The 23,701-nt window shown below is 37.5% G+C and overlaps 1 protein-coding gene across 1 annotated transcript; it reads right to left on the bottom strand.

The window, feature by feature from the left end:
- Positions 1-31: 31 nt before the first annotated feature.
- Positions 32-23,573, bottom strand: CLEC2B (C-type lectin domain family 2 member B). Its single transcript, XM_075553354.1, has 4 exons — positions 23,552-23,573; positions 5,327-5,493; positions 1,704-1,807; positions 32-149 (listed from the first exon to the last, which is right to left on the bottom strand). The coding sequence occupies exons 1-4, from the start codon at positions 23,571-23,573 to the stop codon at positions 32-34; spliced, it is 411 nt and encodes a 136-aa protein (XP_075409469.1).
- Between the last annotated feature and the right edge of the window lie 128 nt (positions 23,574-23,701).

Here is a 23,701-nt window from a genome sequence, read left to right as displayed (position 1 = left end):
CTTGAATCTATTGCTCTAAGTAGTAGAGACGTCAACTTAAATGGTCCATTTTTTTTTTGCAAATCCATTTCCTTTCTGAGGAGCATCTAGCCGCTGCCACACCAACTTCATTGAGGTAGGCACATCCTTCACTTCCTCTCACAAAAAACCTGTAATAAAAGGATTAAACATGAGATCACTTCTCACAGCTCCAGCTGCACTTTCAAAATCAAGACGTAGCTGTGCAGAATTCTGGTAAGGTGTCCTTGAACACTGTCCTCCCGTGCTAGGGTCCCAAAGATCTTTCTTCTAAGACTGATTTGCTACACGGACATGAAGTTAACTGCATTGAGCAGTGGGGTGAATAAAAGCCAATCCTTCTCAGCCATGGCAGGTATTGTTCCTTTTCGCTCTACAAAACTTGGCAATATCTGGAGACAGTTTTATCAAATGAGGGGGTGATATCGCTTCTCAGCCTTTTGGCAGAGATCAAGTGCAAATTGCTGGGTGCTAAGTCTTCAACTGTATGGAGGTCAGAGATGCTGCCTGGATACAGGAAAACCTCCTCCCCACGCAAAGAATTTGAGTCCAAAAATGTCACTAGTGTTCCTGCTGAGAAACTCCAATGCAGAGTCAATGTCTGGGATCATGATGGGGACAGTTTCACTGTAGTTATGTTTGCATGACACTGAAGTCTTGATAGCCAGGCTTCTGTATAATAAAACTCAAACCAAATTTAACTTTCACTACAAATAAAATGAAGTGTAAATGAACATCAAATTGGTCTTGAACTGTAAAAAGACATCAAAAAAACAGGTAACATAGCCAATGAATAATGTATATAGAATAGGGAAACCAGAAATGAGGCAAAAATGGACTGTTATGTTGAGCTGTGTATATGAATCTTTCTTTTTAAAAATCATTTTACTGGGGCTCATACAACTCTTATCACAATCCACAGTTATAGGGGTCCTCAAAGTATGGCCCGTGGGCCAAATGCAGCCCACCAAGGATATTTATCTGGCCCGCCGGGTGTTTTTGCCCCACTTGTTTTTTACTTCTAAATAAGATATGAGCAGTGTGCATAGGAATTTGTTCAGGTTTTTTGAGCTATAGTCTGGCCCCACAACGGGTCTGAGGGACAATGAACTGGCCTCCTGTTTAAAAAGTTTGAGGACTCCTGAAATTCCATCCATCCATCCATTGTGTCAAGCACATTTGTACATTTGTTGCCATCATCCTTCTCAAAACATTTGCTTTCTGCTTGAGCCCTTGGTATCAGCTCCAAACTGAATCGGTTTTTATTTTCTAAATCAACAGTTAAGATGTCTTTCCCTTCATATCTACATTTTAACTAGTCTGGTTGATTTAAAGGCCCTTGTAGTTAAAGTGCTCAAAGGCTGGCATTTCAAACCTATCAGCTACTCCATTGGAGAAATCTTTGGCAGTCTTCTTCCACACAGACTATAGCCTAAGGGCAGTTCTACTGTGTTTTATAGGAACAGAATCAATTTAGCAGAATCAACTCAATGGAGACAACTCAACAAGGCTTATTTTTGGAGGGGTTTGGGTTGACTCATAGGAGTGATCCCAAAAATGGCACAATGTTCCCCAAGCCCCTCTTTCCCTCATGCACACTGATACTCAACTCTAGAGCAGTTTCTCTAATTCACAAGCCCTGAAGCAGATTGCATTACGTGAATTTTTCAGAGAAAGGTACTCACCAATTGTCAAACGGGGTCCCATTAACCCATTTTCCCGTGTGATTTTTTGTCAGTGTCATTCCAATCCAGTGATCATAGTTGCATTTGAAGTGTTTTAAAAATGCCTTGAGGGAGAAAAGAAAGTTGGTCATTTTCCTTCAACCCACTGCCATTCCTCTTGTTCTCAGTTTCTGAGGACAGTGACAAAGGCTCAACACTCGCTTCACTGGAAGAGACATGTGTGATCTTCCACGTTATCTTTTTCTTTCTACCCTGACTTTTCTCATGCAACCCAAACCAAGAAATCAAGCTCCGTGCTATCAAGTCAATTATGACTTAATAACCCTGTAGGACAGAGTGGGTTTCTGAGGCTGTACATTTCTCAGGAGCAGAAAGCCTCATTTTGCCCCCAACTCATATCCTATTATGCCACAATATGTGGGACAAATTTTTCTTAAAGTGTTTTCTGGGTCTAACCTGATTAATATTCAATTTGGAAATATATTCCACCCAGGTTCTGAGGGATTTCTAGGAAGTCTGGATTGTGGTTGAGCTATTGTGACGCATTTCTAATCATCCATGATTTATTATAATGCTGTTGCCTTAGAAAAGTGTTTTTGGCAAAATGTGAGCAGTTAAAGAAACATCATTTCAACATTTTACACATGTGCAATTGAGTGTCATGAATTATGATCTTCAAGTTCTGCCATCGGTCTTGCTATTTCCCACCCCTGACCCTGAATTATTCTCCCACCTTAACTAAAAACCATTGACCTTTAAACTTCCCATCATATGTTGGTCTTCACCTTTTGAATTTCCATTGGCAATTTGGTCTCGTATAGATAATTTTTAAGAAGAACATAATGCTCAAAGCAGACATATATTTTTAACTAATGTAAACCATTCCTTAAAGAAGACCATAGGGAATATTTTTGCTTTAAGGTTTAAAGTTTAAGGATTATCACAGACTAGTAATTTCGGACATTCATAGAGCATCAGAAAGTATTCAGCCGCATGACTTATTTTGTTGGAGATAGTATGTAGAAGCCAGAGGCTGAAAATAATGGGTGTAAAATTAAATTAGCTACGGAGAAATCACTGGCTGCAAAAACACTGCCTTGGTGGGGGGTGTATCCCAGACAATGTGACATTGTAAAGTGCCTCAGGAAACCTATAAAGTCCATGCTTCACTGAAAGACCATGCTCAGCGAGGACACTGGGACTAGTAGGTGACCTAAAATGGTGGCTCCAGCGTTAACCTCGGATTCAAAACCCAAAGAAAGGAGCTGTAAAAATGTCCAACTTGCTCTGCTAAGCATCCCAGATGTTCTTGCTACAAACTCCACTTTGACTAGTCAGACCCCGTCTAGGCCCAATGTTGCATATGTACCCCCCTTACATAGGACTCAGAAAAGAGCATGTATGAACTGCATGACTGCACAAATTGCCCAAACTAAAAATCTAATCCCAAGAAACACACACTGAGTTTTGACTAAGACAACAGCCTCAAATATTCGGAGAGAACTTACTATCTATCACATGCTTCCTTTGCAAGATTCTATATTTTAATAAAGATCTTAACACAGTTTTGCATTTCTGTCTTTCTGTGCACCCCCTCTCTAAGAATACTATAACACATTACATGGCTTGATCCTATATAATAACAATGACCTTAATAGCTTTGACATTTTAACATAGCATTTCTCCACAAATTTATATGGAAAAAAAATCTTATTCCAATCCTGGATTAAGCTTTGATTTTTTAAATGCTTAATATTAGTAAAATTTTATTCTTGGGCCCAAAGGACTTCATATCTAGTGAAGACGGTTATGTAACCATAAAGTGAGGGAATATTCTGATAGATCATCAGGTGAGAGTGAGTGGAGCACATCCTATGAAGTTTTGAAATGAAAGGTGTGATCTGAAAGGTAAATATGGAAGGAAAGAATAGAAAATTCTGTAATGAATCCAGAGAGCGAGGGAGAAGCAAATAATCCATATGCTAGATTTAGGAAAGAGCTATTTATAGTGGGGATAAAGATTGGACAATATGTATCACAAGTCACCAGAATGCTATTGCATACTTGGGAAATTCTGATGAGACTCAGAATTAGTAGTCTTGGTGACAGAGAATTAGAAAGTGTGTTTCTTATATACTATCCAATGAAAAAATATTATGCACTATTTACTCAATAATGATAGTAATAATATACACCTGGCTTCTTAGAAGTGAGCAAGGTGACTTTGTCTCAAGTGCTTTGGACATGTTATCAGGAGAGACCAGTTCCTGAAAAAAGAGAATCACTGTTGATAGAGAAGAGGGGCAGTGAAAAAACAAAAACAAAAACCTTGATAAGAGGGATTGACACAGACGCTGAAATAATGGGGCCAACTGTAGCAATTGTGGGGAGGTCACAGGATCAGGCAGTATTTCATTCTGTGGATAAAAGGTTGCTGTGAGTTGGAACCTACTGATAGTTACCTCACAACAAAAGTCCCTTATTAAAAATGCAAAAATTCTAAGTAAATGGAAATGAAAATTGAAAATACTTTATGAAACAAGTTGTAGATGTTTATATTAGGAAAATAGTACTTCATATTTTTTAATTTTATAAAGATGCATGTATCAAATTTTAAGTAAACAATTTAAAGGAAACCCCATTAATGATTCCTCTATACATTAATTTTACCGTAAATTCACAATTATGCCTAATTTTATTTTGCCATGTAAATTTACCATACTTATAGTCTTCTGTGAGCTTTTAAATATATCAGGATACTATATGCATAAAGTCTTTTTGCTGATCCAAACTATTTTTACCTGATAAGCTAAATGATTTCTCTTAAATTTAAAGTTAATTAGCATAATGATAAGTCTAATTCTTATGATAAGTCTAATTCTTGACTATTTTTATGAATCTTTCCTAAAAAGATTCATACATATAATTTTTTAAATATAGCTTTGGCCTTTTGTATCACACATATATTTACTTGCACTCAGTTTTCACTCCTATTTTGCCTCAGGCGGAACAATGATGATCAAAATATTTCTCAGAATAGTTACATCCAAAAGTAAGTCAGAATTCCTCGGTGAAAATTATGAAGACAAAACTGCTGATGATTAAATTGAGCCTGCTGATGGCTTTTTCTTTTCTGGGTCTATTCTGAATCTAGGTTTTCGCATCTAGCTCAGCTTCCACAGCTTTTGGTAATTCTAAATAGTTGAGTTTCCTTGCACTGATGATTTGCAAACCGGCGTAGGCTGGTTTGCATCATTTCAAAGACTGACCCCGCTCAGCACAAAGTCAGCCATTGAAACCCATCAACTGCTTGTTCCTCAGGAGAAAGATGAGGCTTTCTTGTAAAAATGCCCTGTCTGGAAAACCTGCTTCTCTGTGCTGCAGGGTCACTAAGAGTTGAAATTGACTCAGGGACAATGAGCTTAGCTATTGTGGTATCATAACTACCACTTCATTTAACTCACTCTGCCCCTTCATGCCACCCCTAAACTCTCTATTTGACATATTCTGAACTTGCATGTTCTACACAATATTGTATACATATTTTAGACACTCCAATAGTTCCAGTGCTATTGGGTATGTACCAAGTAAACATAGTTCATAAAGGAAAGGCTGTTCATTACCATTTCTTCCACGGTGTCAATTGTAGTCAGGTTAGAGTGTAGAGAAGAGCAGTTGTGACTACTTGAATCAAAAGACCCTTCATGTTCTTTAGAGAAATAGTAGCATCGGTCTCGGAAACCAATCCAGTCGTCTGGGCAAACATGTTGAGGACACTTGCCGTTCAACTCTGAGGGTAAAACATATTTATGAAACAAATGTAAATATTTATTGAAGCAAATGTATTTTAAGGCCTATAAAGATAAAATAAAACAAGTATTCACGTCAAAAAGTTAGTAAATGAGTGTTGAATGAAAGCCAAAGAAAGTAGAAAGACAAGAACAATAGCATAGTAGGCCCACTAAATAAAATATTGATATATTTTTAAACATACAAAGTCAAAAGGTAACTTTTTTGGAATAATCTAAAATAAGATAGGCCAGTAGGAAGACTGCTGATGAAGGCGAGGGGTGGGAGGGACGGAAAAGACATGGGTTAAGACAAATATTAAAAACATGAAGGAAGAAAATGAGAACCAATTCTTATGAAAATCCAACTTAGAACTGAGAAAACTAAAGCGATAAATCTGAATAATACTGTATTGAGTATTTTATTAAAATACTCCCCACAAAGAAATCTTCCAATCTAGCTGGCTTTACTAGTGAATATGTCTAATCATTTGAGAATGAAATGGCATAACACAAATATTATGCGAACTTTTTCAGAAATTAGCAAACAAGAGAAAACTTTCTAACTTTCTAACTTTCTAGCATAATCTTGATACCAATATCCAACAGAAATCTTACAAGCAAAGGAAACTAGAGGTTAATCTCCCATTGACATATATGTATACATCTTAAAAGAGTATATAATTATATTAAGGGATATTAAAAGATTAATACATTATAATCAAATGAAGTTAATTCCATAAATGAAAGTTTGGTTTATCAATTGGTATTTCAAATCTCTGTTCAGTAGCTCATCATATTAACATGATGAAGACAAGTTAAGTAACTATCTTAATTAGTTCATATAAAGCTTTTGTTAACAATCAGAATAAGTTATGCAAATCATGAGGGAATTAACAGAAATTTCTTTAGCTTAGTTTATGGCACTGATAAATAACTGTCTTAATATGTAAAATGCTCTCATTGGGCATGGGAATGGTACAAAGATGGAAAGTGATCTATCACTACTTCTACTCAACCCCATAGAACAATTTAAAAAAATTAAATGTATAATAGTTGTAAATTATTTGCACACATCTGATTACCATATTTTCATTCAACATCCCAAATAAATGAGGTAATTAATTTATTTATAATTAACAAATACAAAATTCATGCAAGAAGTATATATATGTATACATGTATATATAAACATGCACTATGCAAAAGGCATATGCACATCTATTAAACTATGTTTTATATAAATAGCACATAGCAAATAAAGTTAATAAGTAGAGGCCATTTGCTACTGTATTATGAAGCATCTAATATTCAAGAACAAACCTTTTCAAATATGTTTTAAGCACTATTCTGAAAGCTATTAAAGACTGATGGGTGAAATCACAGACCAAACAAAATATCTCAAATGGATGATTTGATAATCTTAAGACAATTTTTTCAAAACTGACTATAGATTTAATACAATCTCAACAAAAAGTAGATAATGAAATTTACAGGGCAATTTAAAGGGCCAAGATAAGCCAAGAAAAAGCACAGAGACTGAAAATGCCAGGAATCACGACGTATTGTGAAGTTACTATTGTAAGAAAGTAGGGAACCAACTTTCTTCCAATAGGACTGTGGCAACAACGATTTATAACAACCAACCAACTGCATATAAGGAAGAAAAATGGGCTCTTAATAATAAATTGTTCCAAGTCAAATGCAGATTTTAATATGAAAAAAGCATACTAGCTTGCAGCAATCATGAACATAAATAAATTCCACATGGATTATTGTTCTAAATGTGAGATAGAGCATGTGAGAGAGTAAGCTGGACACTCTAGGGGAACACCATCATGGTTTTCCTGTGTGGTAAATCTCTTAAACAGGAAGCAGGAAGTGGTCACCATCAAGACAGATGAAAATGTACAATATGTTACAATTAAGTATGTAGCTCACATTCAGAGGATCAGGAGCCCATCTTCAGCGGGGAAAGTCTATTTGAAAAGCTCTAAATTTCATGAGACTGGGTTGCAGTTAGTTGCTGACAAGGCGATCTGACTGGTGGCCACGCGGTGCAAGCTGAGGCGAAGTGGCCCAGGGGGTGTTCCAGACTGTCACCCGGGCTGTGTCCTGCAACACTTCTGAGGGAGCGTCAACTGCCAACCTTTCAGCCAGTCCTGGAATCCGCCATTGTGTGTGCCCCCCATGCACTGCTCCAACTATGATCGAATCCAATGAAGTCTTATTAATCCAATTTAGAAGTAGACATGACAACAATGTGGATGAGCTGTCTGAACATTCCCGTCACCAAGCAGCACTACTCAATGACCAGTGAGTGAAAAAGGTCTCTTCTGAGATCGGTCACTGGGAAAATATCAATGAAAGTCACAATAAAGTTCTTCTGCCATGCATAAAAATGGCAGAATGGGTAGAACTTGTAACAAACACTTGACTAGATTATGGAGCAATTGGCCTTCTCATACTTTTGATGTTATCTTACATAGTTTTAAATACTTGGGGAAAATTTGGCAATAGCTACTAAAGCTGATCTTCACATAATCTACACTTTCAATTCCCACTCATAAAATTTACACTTTCAACTTCTACTCATAAGTACACCCCAAATGTTATGCGCACAATATTTATTCAAATACATAAGAAGGATGTTCAAAGCAGCACTGTTTGCAAGGTATAAGATGATCAAGATGTTCCGCAAAAGTCGAAGAGTTAATTAACCATGCCCTTCACACAGCATACACCCCCTCCAGCCAATACCTATAGCCAAGGCCAAGGCCGCAACCCCCTCCAGCCAATACCTATAGCCAAGGCCAAGTCCACAACCCCCTCCAGCCAATACCTATAGTCAAGGCCAAGTACGCAACCCCCTCCAGGCAATACCTACAGCCAAGGCCAAGTCCGCAACCCCCTCCACCTGAAACCTACAGCCAAGGCCAAGTCTGCAACCCCCTCCAGCCGAAACCTACAGCCAAGGCCAAGTCTGCAACCCCCTCCAGCCGAAACCTACAGCCAAGGCCAAGTCCGCAACCCCCTCCAGTCGAAAGCTACAGCCAAGGCCAAGTCCACAACCCCCTCCAGCCAAAACCTACAGCCAAGGCCAAGTCCGCACTGCTCCTGTGTGTGTGCAGTCGATGAGCTGTAAATGCTTTTGATATTTTCAATTGATTGGAACCAAAAATAAAAGCACATTTTATGACATGTAGAAATTATATAAAATAAATAACCATTTCCTAGTTTATTAAAAGTCCTGTTAATGTATATTTTCTGGCTGTAATGAGTTTGGCTACAATCAGAACCTCATTGCTATCAAGTTGACTTCATCTCGTCGTGAGCCTCTAACATGTTTCTGAGGCTATAAATCTTCTAAGGGAGCAGGTAGCCCTTTCTTTCTCCCTCAGAGCAGCAGGTAGGCGTGTACCTCCGACCTTGCAGTTAGCAGTCCCATGCTTACTAGGGCACCAAGTTTCCTTCCCGAGCCACACAGAGTGGAGCAATTGTCTTACAGAATGGAGGAATAGGAGCAGCGGCCCTATGTCGAGCAAAGCCTGAAGTATTTACTCTTCAACCCCTCTACAGCAAAGAGGGTTAAATACAGGGTTAGTACATGTTATGACAGAAGTATTACACAACCACAAAAACAAAACACAAAGGAAACGTGCGGCTTGCATAATTTTATTTATATATATATATTTTTAAAATGACTAACAGTCTGTGACAATATAAATCAGAGGGAGTGGTAAGTGTGATAGCAGAGTATCATAGAGAGACTTTGCTTTAATTATGTTTTGTTTTTCCTAATGCCTTATATAAATCCAAACCACACCCACTGATATCTAGTCAATGCCAACTCATAGAGATCTTATAGGGAAAGATGAGGGGACCAGTCCTGCCGCGTGATGTCGAAGACAGAGTCAAACGACGCCTGGCCCGGCTTCAAAGAAGCTGGACGGTGGGAGTTGGCTGCCCAAACCCGCTCTCGATATGTATTTGGACTTGTTTGATTGGCCTTGCCATAATTATTTGGAGCGCTTTTGTGCAAGATTCTAAAAAAGTTCATCATCTTCTTCCCACGGTTTTTCCCTTTCCTTATCTTGGTTACCGCATAGGGGCAGAATACGGCATCCCACTCCAGGAAATAACTCAAAGAGAAATAGAGTTCCTGGCCCTGATTTACCTTATACGAGGGCTTACAATGAAAATGGCATAAGAGTAGTTAACAAAGAAGGTGTACAAGTTCCTTTTAGTAGTTTAAGTTTTATGGAACGGTTAGCAAGAAGAGGGCCTCCATGATGTTTGAAGTCCACTGAAGCAAAGCTACCTATTGTGAGGCAACTCATGCCTTGGTACAGAAAGACTTTTGGGAGTTTAATTTATGGGAACTTAGTGGAAAAGTAAGAACAAGAAATGAAAGCCCTAGAGGAACAGCCCAAGAAGGAACAGAAAGAACAGCCAAAGCTTGTCAAGTAATTTTTGATAATGAAATGTATTAATGCTTTATTGATTTCATAGTTAGAACAATGCACCCTAGTTGGGTGAGGTGTGCTTAGTTATTGTTAGAAGGTTTATGTCTATCACCCTTGTATCAGAAAGTTTTAGTTTCAAGATGTACTAAATTTTAACCAAGAATCATGATGTGATTGATGTAACTTGTTACGGTCTTGTGGCCTGAGAATTTCCTAATGTATGATCTCAGGCTATAAGCTTTAAGCCAAGAAAAAGGAAATATAAGTTGAAGCTTTGCATGAATAAAATTGGAACAGTCACCACAAACTTTGAGTTGTATGATTTCTGTCTCCCACTCGTCGAAGCCTTACCCACCTAGTGGGGGACCCAAACCTGCTGCGACTGGACCGCGGCAGGAAGAGGAGAACTGTACCTGTGAGTTTCTGAGACTTTTTATGGGAGTAGAAAGTGGTCTTCCTCACTCAGAGAGGGGTTGTTTCGAACTGCTGACCTTGAGTTTAGCAACCCAATGGCTAATTGCTACAATACTCCTTATACACACCAAGGTATATTAATTGACTTTTTATAAAAGGTTATATAAGAGAGAAAAAAAAGGAGAAAGCAAATGAGAAAAACGTATAGATTTATTACTCACGTGTCAGAAAATAAATATTGGAAATAAGAGATATTATTAAAACAGCGCACATGGCATATTCTCTCTTCTTAATGCCAGCTAAGCCTAGAAAACAAAAATGCATACATCCAAGTAAGGAAACTAGAAGCAGAAAGACAAAATTAGTGTCCATAGCCATTGTCTAGTAAAATTCTTTAGCTATCATATTCTGATGTTTCACAAGGAGGTGGCACAAATATATCTTTATCCTTGTCACATAGAAGAAATGTGCCTTCTCCTTTGGTTAAAATTACTCAGTTCATTATTAAGTAAACGTTGTTACCCTAGACTACTCTTCTACTAAGATCACGTATCAAGGAATCATATTTGTATGGCTAAGGAATCATATTTGTATGGCTGTCAAGGGTAAGACCACCTCCGGTCTAGAGCAGATCCAGGTTGTTCATTGCTCAGCAAAAATTGCTCTATGATGAAACAGCCAGCATATCAAAATGCCCTTTGAATTGTTCTGATCATTTCTATTTGGTAACTAGTGAATAAGTCCATTTTAGAGAGATCCAATAATGTTGGTGTTAGGTGCTATGGAGATGATTCTATCTCATAGTGACCCAATTCATAAGAAAACAGAACACTGGCAGATCCTGCACAATTCGTACAGCTGTGGTTATGCTTAGCATTGTAGAAGGCACTGTCAATCCACCTTCCTGTGAGTCTTCCTAGTCTTGCTGACCAAATAATATACATAGTTAAATGTCATAAAACAATGAATCAGATTTGGGTTTAAAATTTCTGTTACAATTAAGCAAAGAAAACTTAAAACAGTAAAATATAAATAATGAGTGTGGTGTTTTTTTGTTTGTTTTTTGTAAAGGAGGTAACCAGTGTCAATGAACAATTAGTGCAGAAATTGTTGAGTGACTGTCCCAGTGATTCTTTTTTTAGTAGTAGGAGATCCTTCTGTCTCTGCTTACTTCTCTCTTTTCATCACATTTCCCCAGGGAAATAGCCTTACATTGGACAGGGCTGGGATTGGGTAAAAGTATCGCATACCTCACTAATCCCTTTGATTGATTATATCAGATCATATCCAGAGGGATGATGACATCATTATGTGACTTTCAGATCACCAACCAAAAAACCAAACTCGCTGTCATCGAATTGCCGACTAACAGCAATTGTATAGGACAGGTTACTTCCAGGATCACCTCGTCCTGGATTCCCTGTGTGTCCAGGTCCCCTCTGCACCAGTGTACATCCTCGGGTCTAGCCGGATTTGTAGAATTGGGAGGGTGAAGGAAGGGTGGGGTAGAAAAGGGAAGCCTATTGCAGGGATCTATGTATAACCTGCTCCCTGGGGGCTGGACAACAGTAAAGTGGGTGAAGGGAGATGTCAGACAGTATAAGATATGACAAAATAATAATTTATAAATTATCAAGGTTCATGAGGGAGGGGGGAGTGAGGAGGGAAGTGGGGGAAATGAGCTGATGCCAGGGGCTTAAGTGGAGAACAAATATTTTGAGAATGACCAGGGCAATGAATGTACAAATGTGCTTTACACAATTGATGTATGTATGGATTGTGATAAGAGTTGTATGAGTCACCAATAAAATGCTTAAAAAATAATAAAATAAAAAAGAAAGAGATGAAAAATTATAGACTTGGCTTAAAAAAAGAATTACTTCCAGGAGTTTCTATGACTGTTATTGTTTATAGGAGCTATTAAAAGAAACAAACAAACCATCTTTTTCCCTTGGAGTGACTTTTAGTTTAGAACTACAAACTTTGCTGATTGTAGCCAAAGTCATAACCACTACAGTCCTGGGTTTTTTTTTTAACTAGATTGCCTTATAACTTAACTGTCAAACAATTGAAAATTATGGCTGGCCGAATTGAAACATATATTAAAGGAGCAAAATTTAATCCATGACAGGAATCTAAACTATTATGCAAATTCTCACAAAAAGTAAAATTTAAAAAAATTCAGGCAATTTGGGCAAACCATTTCCTTATCGACACAATCATTAACAGAATGTTTTTCTTCTTACTAGCATCAATTGAAAAAAACTACCCAGGAGACATTTTCAGTGAAGCATTTTAAATATTTCATATGAATTTATTCATTCTGATAAAATTTATTAAATAAAAATGTACATACTATTTTATATAGACTACAAATTATCAGAAGCATTTATGATTCCTATTTGCTTTCCTCAACCTTCTGTAGAACTAGTAGTGGACCTGGTGGAACCGGAATTGAAAGCACTTGGTTGTTCCCTTCCAAACACACAGGACACTCACTGCCCTCGTGTCATTTCCCAGTCATTGCAACCCTATGCGAAAGGGTGGGCCTGCTCCTTTGGGTTTCTGAGACACACTCTTTATGGAAGTTTTTGTTGTTTGGTGTGATCTGACCCAGAATGACCCTTTCCACACAGCATGAAACTAGGCCCAGTCCTGGCCCATCCTCACAATTGTTCCTATGCCTGACCCCACTGCTGCAGTCGTGGTGTCAATCCACCTCCTTGAGGGCTGTCACTCTATGAAGCATATTTCCTTCTCCAGGCAATGATCTCTCTTGACTCCATGTCCAAAGTATGTAAGCTAAAGTTTGGCATTCTTGCCTCTAAGGAAAATTCTGGCCATACTTTTTTACAGGACAGATTAGTTTGTCCTTTCGTATTTTCAATCCATTGTGTTTTCAATATATTTTGCCTGCACCACAATTCAAATCCATTCACTCTGCTTAGAACTTCCTTAAACAAAGTCCAATTCACATATGCATATGAGAAAAATTTAAATTCAATGGTCAGGCACTCCTTAATACTCAAAGTGACATCCTTGCTTTTCAACATTCTAAAGAAGTCTTGGGCAGCAATTTCTTTTTCTTTTTTAAACATTTTATTAGGGGCTCATACAACTCTTATCACAATCCATACATATATACATCAATTGTATAAAGCACATCTGTACATTCTTTGCCCTAATCATTTTTTTCTCCTCTTTTCTTTTTTTACATTTTATTAGGGACTCATACAACTCTTACCACAATCCATACCTATACATATATCAATTGTATAAAGCACATCCATACATTCTCTGCCCCAATCATTTTCAAAGCATTTGCTCTCCACTTAAGCCCTTTGCATCAGGTCCTCTTTTGAGGGAGGGGGAGCGGGGAGGGAGGGAAAAAAAGAATACCAGTTTTGTAGAACAAAGGTGATGGCTTGTGTGTTGCTGTGCATTTGGAAGCTATGTCACTGGGATTTCAAAAGCCAGTGACATAGCTTCCAAATGCACAGCAACACACAAGCCATCACAGTACAAGCTGGCAAACAGTGTGTTTGGTTTGTGGAAGTAGAAAGGCTAATCTTTTTCCTGTGCAGCCACAGGGGTTTTGAAATGCTGGCCTTGTGTTTAGAGCACCAATGTGTAACCCACAATACCATCAAAACTTCTGCTAACTGCCTTAGGCTTTGTTATTCGGAGAAGCAAAACCAGTAAAACTTATATATTTACAGAGTTAAAAAATTATTTTTGTAGAAGTACTGTAGCTTAATTTTGGGGGTTAATATTTTTATTGGGGGCTCTTACATTTTTATCATAATCCATATATCCACGCAGTGAGCGAAGCACATTTGCACATATCCTGCCATCATCATTTTTAAATCTTTCTCTTCCCACATGAGCCCCAGATATCGGCTCCCCATTTCTTCCCTCTCCTTGGCATTAGCGAGCTGAAATGGACTGTAATATTGAACCAGGAAATTATATTGTAAACTATGCTGTGAAGGACATATAGAACAAGAATGGTGAGGAAAATAACATTTTAACACCTCTACTGAAGTCCAAGGCTGTCAGTAATAGGACCATTTCTATACACCTAAAAAGAAGACCAAATATTATTTTAATCAAATTTATGCCACATGCAATGTCAAAAATAAACAATTTTATTTCTTTCGACATTTAAAGTCTGAAGTTGTCAAAACACAATCAAGATTCACAGTATATATATATATATAATATATATATATATATATATATATATACCATATTGAATGAAGGGGGAAGTGCAGAGTGTAGACCCAAGGCCCAAGAGTCGGCCAATGGAGATTCCCTCATAGAGGGGTTTAGGAGAGGAGATGGGTTAATTAGGGTGCGAGGTAGTACCGATGAAGAACACAGCTTTCCCCCAGATCCTGGATGCTTCCCCCACCCCAACTACCATGATCCGAATTGCAGGGGTGGATAGGGCAGAGGTTGTACACTGGTACATATGAGGGCTGGAGGCACAGGGAATCCAGGGTGGATGATACCTTTAGGAGCAAGGGTGTGAGGGGCGATGTTGGGAGAGTGGAGGGTGAGTGGGTTGGAAAGGGGGAACTGATTACAAGGATCCACATGTGACCTCCTCCCTGGGAGAGGGACGACAGAGAAGGGGGGGAAGGGAGACATCGGATAGGGCAAGATATGACAAAATAACGATGTATAAATTACCAAGGGCACATGAGGGAGCGGGGAGCGGGGAGGGAGGGGGAAAAAAAGAGGACCTGATGCAAGGGGCTTGAGTGGAGAGCAAATGCTTTGAGAATGATTGGGGCAGGGAATGTACAGATGTGCTTTATACAATTGATGTATGTATATGTATGGATTGTGATAAGAGTTGTATGAGTCCCTAATAAAATGTAAAAAAAGAAAAGAGGAGAAAAAAAGAGAAACTGATTAGGGCAAAGAATGTACAGATGTGCTTTATACAGTTGATGTATGTATATGTATGGACTGTGATAAGAGTTGTATGAGCCCCTAATAAATTATTTAAAAAAAAGATTCACAGTACTAATGACTAGAAATGAAAGTTGGAAATAAGAAGAAGGATTAAGGCCAAACAACACTCATTGCCATCAAGTTAATTCTGAGTCATGACCACCCTGTACTGACATTAGACTACCAAGTAGAACTGCTCTGTGATGTGCATGTTGGGGGGCGGGTGTAGAGGTTGAGCTGTAAATCCTTTTGGAAGCAGACTGCTTCATCTTTTTTTCTCTGCAGCACTTTGTAGATTATAACTACAGCTTATAAATTAGCAGACCAAATGCTTAACACACAGTGCCACCACAGCTCCTGGAAGAAGGTGCCACCACAGCTCCTGGAAGAAGGCTCAGTAGTTAGAAAAATTTGCTTCATCGATAAAAATGGTGCTGAATACCCATCGTTGGAATTCTACAAGATCAATGGCTTATTCATTGAAAACTCCTTTTATTTTTTCCCCCTACAACATAAATGGAAACTACACACAGGAACCTCACTGGTTGAAATACACAGAAACCAAATTGACTATACCTGTGGAAGGAGACAAGGATACCTTGTGGCTGTCAATTAAGTACAGGACAGCTAACAGCAAGGTCGTTGGTTCAGAACACTGTTCTCTCTTCAGGAAAGAAGATGTGGTTTACAGTCTTGGAAACAATATATAGGATCTCTATGAGTCAATATAAACTCGATGGCAGTCTGTCATGTTTGGATGAAGAGAGATGATGGGAAATTTCGATTCCACCAGTTAGAACAAGGTCAGGATTCAACTAGAACAGATTATCGATTGCTTATAAGCAAGTTCTAATAGACACTGAGGACAATTTAAACACATTCTTAAGAGTCAAAGTTTGAAGATCAGTATATTCCACCTGAATTCCATTAATAACCCTCTCAAGAATCAATTGAATGTGTTGATCATTAATGACGAGTTATGGACGGCGTCGAGTCCATCAGAGATCATGGAAGCAGAAGCTAATTTAAATGACAGGAAAAACCAAAACTTGTGAAATGGATGTCAGAAGAGCCTCTGAAACTTGGTCTTGAATGTCAGGCAGTGACTCATACAGGAGACAGGTAAAAAGCCAGGTGAGCTGCAGAGTGCAAAGGTACAGCACAAGAAGACAGAGAAAACCACTGCAATGAAATGTGCAATGACTTACATTGACACAGCGGAAAGGGACAAAGAACACACTAGGCACTTCTCAAGCTGAAATAACAGAATAAACACTTCGCGTCTTATGTTGTGCTATTGAAGAGTTCTATGAGCAAGCAAACAAACAAAACCCCACCGCTTCTCTGACAATTTATTGTCTTGCTGTGGCTTGTATGTTGCTGTGATGCTGAAGGCTAAGTCACTGTTATTTCAGATTCCAGAAGGCTCACTCAAAGTGAACAGGTTTTAACAGAGCTTCCACACTAAGAATAGACAAAGAAAAAGGAATATTCTGTCCATTTCAGAGGAAGTCATTGCTGAACCCCTATGGCCAGCAGCAAAACATTGTAAGTTACTGGAAACCTCATGTATAGAAGCAGAACATCATCAGAGATAGTGCCAGAAGATGAGCCCCCAAGGTCAGAAAGCACTCAAAATATGACTGAGGACAAGTTCCCTTCTCAAAGTAGAGTTGACCATAAAGCCTATGAAACAAAAATCTTCGGGGCCTTCATTTAATATTAGGGAATGACTCAAAATGAGAAGAAACTATTGAAAACATCAATTAATAATTGGAAACTGGACTGTATGAAGTCTGAATCTAGGAAAATTGGAAATCTTTAAAGATAGAAAGAACACATAAAATCAATATATTAGGCATAAGTGAACTGAAATTGACCTGTATGGTTCATTTTGAATCAGAAAATATATGGATTTTCTATGCCTGTAATAACATAGTCAAGGGAAAAGGCATGATATTCATCGTCAAAAAAGGACATGCCAAGATTTACTTTGAAGTAAAATGGTGCCTGTGGTAGGATAATTTCTGTCCACATACACAGAAATGCAGTTAATACAACTATTATTCAAATGTATGCACCAACCACTAAAGCTAGTGATGCAGACAAGGAAGAATCATAACTTTCAGTATCATGGCAACATTCAAGCTGCCACAGCATGACAGATTGACAGAAGAGTGCTGGTGGCAACATTGAGGGTCAACAATAAAGTGGAAAACCTTTTTGGAGATGGATTGATACAGTGACTGCAACATTGGACTTCGACAGAACAACAGTTGTGAGAAAGATGTAATAATTGACTGTTTTGGTTCTGTTATCCCTAAGATAACTGTGAGTGAGCACCAACTTAAATACATTTTAGAATAACAAAACAACATAAATCATTTAAACAAACAGAAAAGATAATGATTTCACACGATGATTCTATTACTAGAAGATAAATCTGAAAGAAGTTGCTCGTGGTTGAAGAGTCAGCAACCTAGCTTTCCTAAAGGTTATCTCAATTAAAAGCCTATTTAATTAATTTTGTAATGAAAATAGCTTTATATGAGCCCCATAAAGTAAACAAAAACAGTTTAGGACTTATTATTTTCACAATAGACCGTGTTTCCTTGTTATATAGTTATATTTTCTCCCTTGTTCTGTCTCTGATTTTCTTTTAGGAGAAAACAAGCCAGGGTGATTCATTATTGAAAACCAATCAAATTTTTTTTATCCCTAGCTCTTCTCAAAACCCAAACTCAATGCCAAGGAGTAATTTCTAACTTACAGCAATCCTAAGGACAGAGCAGACTTGCGCCTGTGGGTCTTCAAGTTTATAAATTTTTATGAGAACAGAAAGTTTCATCTTTCTCCACAGGGTGCTAGGTAGACTCAAACTGCTGACTTTGTGATTTAGCAGCTCAAGGAATTACATACTATGTTACTAGGCATAGTAAATACAAATCATAAAGTGTTTATGTACAGAAGCTTAAAATAAAAATAACCAAGTTATATTGCACTGCTCTTATTTAGCTACCCTTATAATGGTGGATATAATTTCAAGTGTGTGTGTATATGCGAGGGTACTTCCCAAAGCTGGAATTGTGCTGAAGAGAGCAGAGCTTTCCTAGTACTCATTTTTCCCCACTAGGTGAGCATCTCTCTCTGAGTTAGTACATCCAGTGGTGTCACCTGGGAAGGTACTCTCCAGTCACAGTGATTTTTTTTTCATAAAAGCAGTTTTGCTCAAACAGCGTTTTTTGGTGATGACCAATTCAAGAGTAGCCATGAAATTTTGTTTCATGCTCAGAAAAAATGTTGCACAAATTGCTCTGCTGTTGAACACATCTTACAAGGACAGTGCTATGGGAAAAATTCAAATGTATGAGTGGTTTTCTCTTTTCAAAAAGGTGAATTGTCAATTAATGACAAGCCTCATTCTGGACATCCGTCAACTTCCCAAATAGATGAAAATGTTGAATCATAGTGCATTTGGAGTTTGTCTTGCCAGGTCAGACTTTTACTCAATATTTCTCAATGTTTACTCAAGATAGTGTAAAAGTGTGTGATCAAAAAAAGGCCCATTCGGTGGCAGATGGGGGACTGTTTTTGCCACCATGACAATGCACCTGCTAACACAGCCATCTCAGTGTACCAGTTTAGGGCAAAAACAGCATGCCTCTCTTGCCTATGTACCTTAATCATCTGACCTTGCTTTGTGTGACTTCTTTTTGTTTCCACGAATGCAGAGGAACATGAAAGAAAAGCGATTTGATGAAGTAGAAGAGGTGAAGAAAAAATGAGGGAGGGGATGTCGGCCATTCAAACAGATGAGTTTAGAAAATGTTTCCAAGAATGGAATTGCAGATTTGACAAATTCATTAAGTGTAATAGAGAGTACTTTGAAGGTGATAAGGTTGATTTTTAAAAAAAAAAAACAACAACTTAGATACATAGTTTTGGGGCAAAAAATCATTGTGATGGGGTACCGCGTATGATAGGTAGGTTTATTGTGCCAACCTGACCAATTGGAACATGTGGGATTAATATGGTTGCAGTTTGATTGGAGGAGAAAGAAAGAAATGGCTCGGTAAGTCCTCTCTCTCTCTCTCTCTCTCTCTCTCTCTTTCTGTCTCTCTCGCTTGTTACTCTCTGGTGAACAGACCAGTGTGCGGCTGCTAGTGCTCTGCCTCAACTTATGAGCTACACTACCTGTGGGATTGCCAACACCTGGATCATGTCACTAGAGCTTGAGGTTCCTCTGAGACCTGCTTTGCCACGCTGCTGGTGTATACATCATTGGAGCTTGGGACTGTCATATCCTGTCATCTTGCTGACTGTTGTTGACTGCCATGCTGTTTGATGTCTGTGGCCAAACTACCTACATTGCTCTACAGAAGACTTAGCTTCCTTGACCTTGAACCCAGCAGTCCTCATGAGTTGAGGACTTCCAATACATTAACTGTTCCATGGAAGTGAGTTAAACTGAGCCCTCTGTACTGCTGAGTGGACTAATTAGCTGTTTTAATCTTTCATGCTATATCTATCTATCTATCTATCTATCTATCTATCTATCTATCTATCTATCTATCTATCTATCATAAGTGCCCTGGTTTTGTTTCTCTAGAGAACCCTAACATGCCCCCTCATATGTGTGTATACACACATATATATGCACAGTATAATATTATATGTACTCCATAATCTATATTTTGTAATGGTATTTTAATGCATATCATATTAAACTTCATGTATACACAAAAATATATAAATTCTTATTTTATATTTAATGTAGAAATTAACACTAATTTTATGAGTGACTAAAACATCATTAAAAAACACATTAATTGGACTTGGGTTATGATTACGGAGATCTTAATTCCATATTTAACTATTCATATGTGTTTTGGTTGATCATTGCAATTCTTTCAATGTACCATCCATCACTTATCTTGTTTCCTTCTGGAGTTTCTGCTTCCATTGGTTTTCCTTTCCTAATCCTCTGAACTTTGTTTCCTTGGATAAATGCCACCCTTTTGATTCAATGGTTGATTAAGGTGTACATAACTCACTTCTGTTATTGGTCTCCTTATAGACCAATCGATTATTTGGGGGAAACTTGAGCCACCATATGAGTTCAAGTCCAGACCCGCAGGGGACCTAAAGGGAACAGTCTTGAGGGTTCCACCAATCTCTGCCCGACCAGTAAACTTACCCTCTTATGATTTTGAGTTTTGTAGAATACATTCTTAAACTCTTATTTAAGTTCTATTTCATGTGATTGCTGAATATGTAATCCATTTCCCCAATTCACTAACCTTAGGCAGATTTAAGAAATCATATATTTATTTCTTCTTTTACAATTGGAAGTTAATACATATATCATATTCTGTAGTTCAAGCACATCAAGCAATATTGTACAATTGCTACTCTAATCAGTTTCCAAACATTGTTTTCCTTCCTGGATTCCTCGACCTCATCTTCCTTTTACTTCCCCACTGAACACCACCACTGTACCTCCCAGAAACCCTTATTCTACTTGCTGTCCCTATAAGTTCATCAGTTCTGGACTTTAAATACCCCCCCCAAAAAAAAAGGAAAGCAAGAAAAGAAAAACATATAACACAAATATAAGAGGATGACCCCTAATGGCATAACACTTCTGAGATAAACCCTAATATGAACAAAAAATACCAAAATACAGAACATGTTGAAAACCAGATTAGGTCCAGTGAGCGTCAGAGGGGGAATAACTGAGAAGCTCTTAACCATTCAAGTGAGGCTTATCCCTTTGATTTTTCGTGTTCATAGCTCCAATGCACTCTGTTCAGTAATCACTCTCTTCTTATCCCTCTGTTATGGTTAGAGGGAGATCACCAGGGACACATTTCCTATGTAGTTCTCACATCATTTAAATAATAACATTCTTTTAAAGTATAAGAATACTGGCTAACTTTTTAAAACGTTAACAGAAAGCCTCTCTCCATTATAAATAAAGGACAAGCTACAGTAAATCTGAATTTATAAGAATACAATAGTCATTTACAAATTACATTTAGATGTATGAATTTTCTTTAAGAGAATAATAACTAAACATTTTTTTCTCCTAGTAGGATGGATTAGAAACAACACAAAATCCGATTCATATCTTCAGAGGCACTTTAAAAACACATTTCTACAAATAGCATTCATTTTTAAGTAATTGGAATGGTCTTACATGAACACATTTCAACAGTTCCTTGGTTGTCCGTTTAGTGGCGTGCACCTCTTCATTCGATGAAAGTAACTGGCTTCTTTGATTCCTCTCTTCTAAATCTATTATCTAAATATTAGTCATTTAATTTTAATGTAAAAATATTGTTGTGCTCACAACACAACTTCAAACTAGAGTTTTACACTTTAAAACAGCAACTTGTAAACTGTAAGCTTAATACAGGAGAAATCATGAATCATACTCTTCTCTAACTTACATTTTTTTCAAAAGAAAAAAATTGTTGGGGAAACAGGAAGTTTAGTAAAAGAGAAACTAAATAGGTGACAAATAACAAGCATACTTTTACAAAAGTAAAACAACTAAATGCATGTTTAAGAAAGTAAGGCTTAGTACCTTGTGTTAAGAAGAAAACATCTTGAAAGTGATGAAATAAAGCTAGACTTTAAACGTTACATAATGAAATGACACCTAAATAATTTCTTCACTCTCCCCCAGTGCCCATTTGCCCCTCTGTATGTGTGTCTGTGGTTTTTTTTGCTTCTTTCTTGGTCACATGCGTGCACACACAAATGTGGTAGAGATGAGCAAGAGAGAAATATAGTTTATAAATATGTAAAAGATTGTATACATAAAGTGATACAAAGTCTTAGAAATCCTGCGCAGGATCACCATGAGTCAGAATGGAGTTGGTGGCAGCAGATTTTGCGTGGGTAAATTTACCCTACATCAAAAGGGCAGTCCTGGCATCTCGAAGGGACTCAAATTGTGCTCCCTTTTTTGAGCATGGGAAACAAAAAGAAGTCTGAAGGGAAAAGACCATAGTTGTAGGGTGGATGGAATAAGGTGTCCCAAGAAATTCTTATAGGCCAACCCTTACTATACTTGCAAAATGAGCAGGTCCATTGTTGTGATAGAAAAGAATTTCTTTATGCAATTTTTCTGGCCTTTTCTCATCACTACAATGTTCAATTTTTTAGAACTGAAAGTTTCAACCTTCTTTCTAATAAACCCCTATGATCATCCTATGCTCTTTGCTAAAATGTGTAAAGATTTCTCTTTTAGGATCCCAGAGAGAAATTTCCATAAGCTTCTAATCAGACCTTTCTGGTCTGGATGTAATTGACCTAGATGATCCCCTTTGAAATCACTGTTCTGGGTGGACTTTTTCTTTTTTTTTAAGGCACCTAATGAATTCATTACTGAGAGAACTTGTCTGTAGCAATTCGCTGATTGAACAGACATTGTAAAACACATTTTGATTGGAACACGTTATGCATGTGTGAACTAGAACTCCAGTAGCATTAGTGTTTGAAATAGCCGCGTATGCCTGTCTTCCAGAGTAGAGCCTTATCAGATGGATGATTTGCAAGCATTTCTCATATTCTGGATGTCTTCTTACTTTATTGTTAGTGTCCTTTGTAACCTAATGTTTAAAAAAACTCACATTTATTGTGGCAATGATTTCACAACTCTTCTTGATATGATTGAACTACTGAATTGTGTGATGTATGGTTTATGGCTTCATAAAATGGTTCACTTAAACAAACTCAGATAAGTCCAGTTTATCTTTGGTTGTTTGTTTTGATTTTAGTTACCTGTTAACCTGATTAACCCTTAGACAACCAAATGTATCAAAAATGTCTATGTATCTTTCTAAAACATTGAAAAACCAAATGGGTTTTAAATCTAAGCCTTTGATTAATTTTAAATTAATTCTTGTGTGTGTTGTGAAATGGTTTAAGTTCATTCTTTCGCTTGAAAATGTCTAGACTTATAGAAAAACTTCCATTTCTTCAATTGAGTTGTTTTGGTGCCCTTACTGACATTTGGATTAAAGAATAATTATGTATATTTGAATATATATTAGAATAAATATACATTTGAATATTTATTGAATACATATATGAATACATATTCAAATACATATTATTTGAATACATGTGCACTCATATGTCAGTATCTATATATCTCTATATATTCCTACACTTATACCTACACTTATACATACACCTACACCTGTACCTACATCTACATCTGTATCCATGGTGGCATCCTGTTTACAGGTTTGCTTACAATCCACAAGGTCAGCAGTTTGAAACTACCAGCTGCTTCTCAGGAGAAAAATGAGGCTTTCTATTCTGGTAAAGAGTTACAGTTTTGGAGACCGCAGGG

The sequence above is a fragment of the Tenrec ecaudatus genome, chromosome 6, assembly GCF_050624435.1.
Source record: "Tenrec ecaudatus isolate mTenEca1 chromosome 6, mTenEca1.hap1, whole genome shotgun sequence".
NCBI lineage: Eukaryota > Metazoa > Chordata > Mammalia > Afrosoricida > Tenrecidae > Tenrec > Tenrec ecaudatus.
The sequence above is the reverse complement of the archived record's forward strand: the minus strand, read 5'-3'. Positions and strand labels throughout refer to the sequence as shown.

Bases quoted from the DNA above. Each gene is read 5' to 3' on its own strand.
- CLEC2B (XM_075553354.1), bottom strand. From the start codon at position 23,573: ATGGATACAGATGTAGATGTAG. The intron at 5,494-23,551 runs GTACAGGTGTAG...TTTTACCCTCAG, and splicing joins GGATACAGATGTAGATGTAG to AGTTGAACGGCAAGTGTCCT. The intron at 150-1,703 runs GTGAGTACCTTT...CTTTTATTACAG, and splicing joins GGGACCCCGTTTGACAATTG to GTTTTTTGTGAGAGGAAGTG.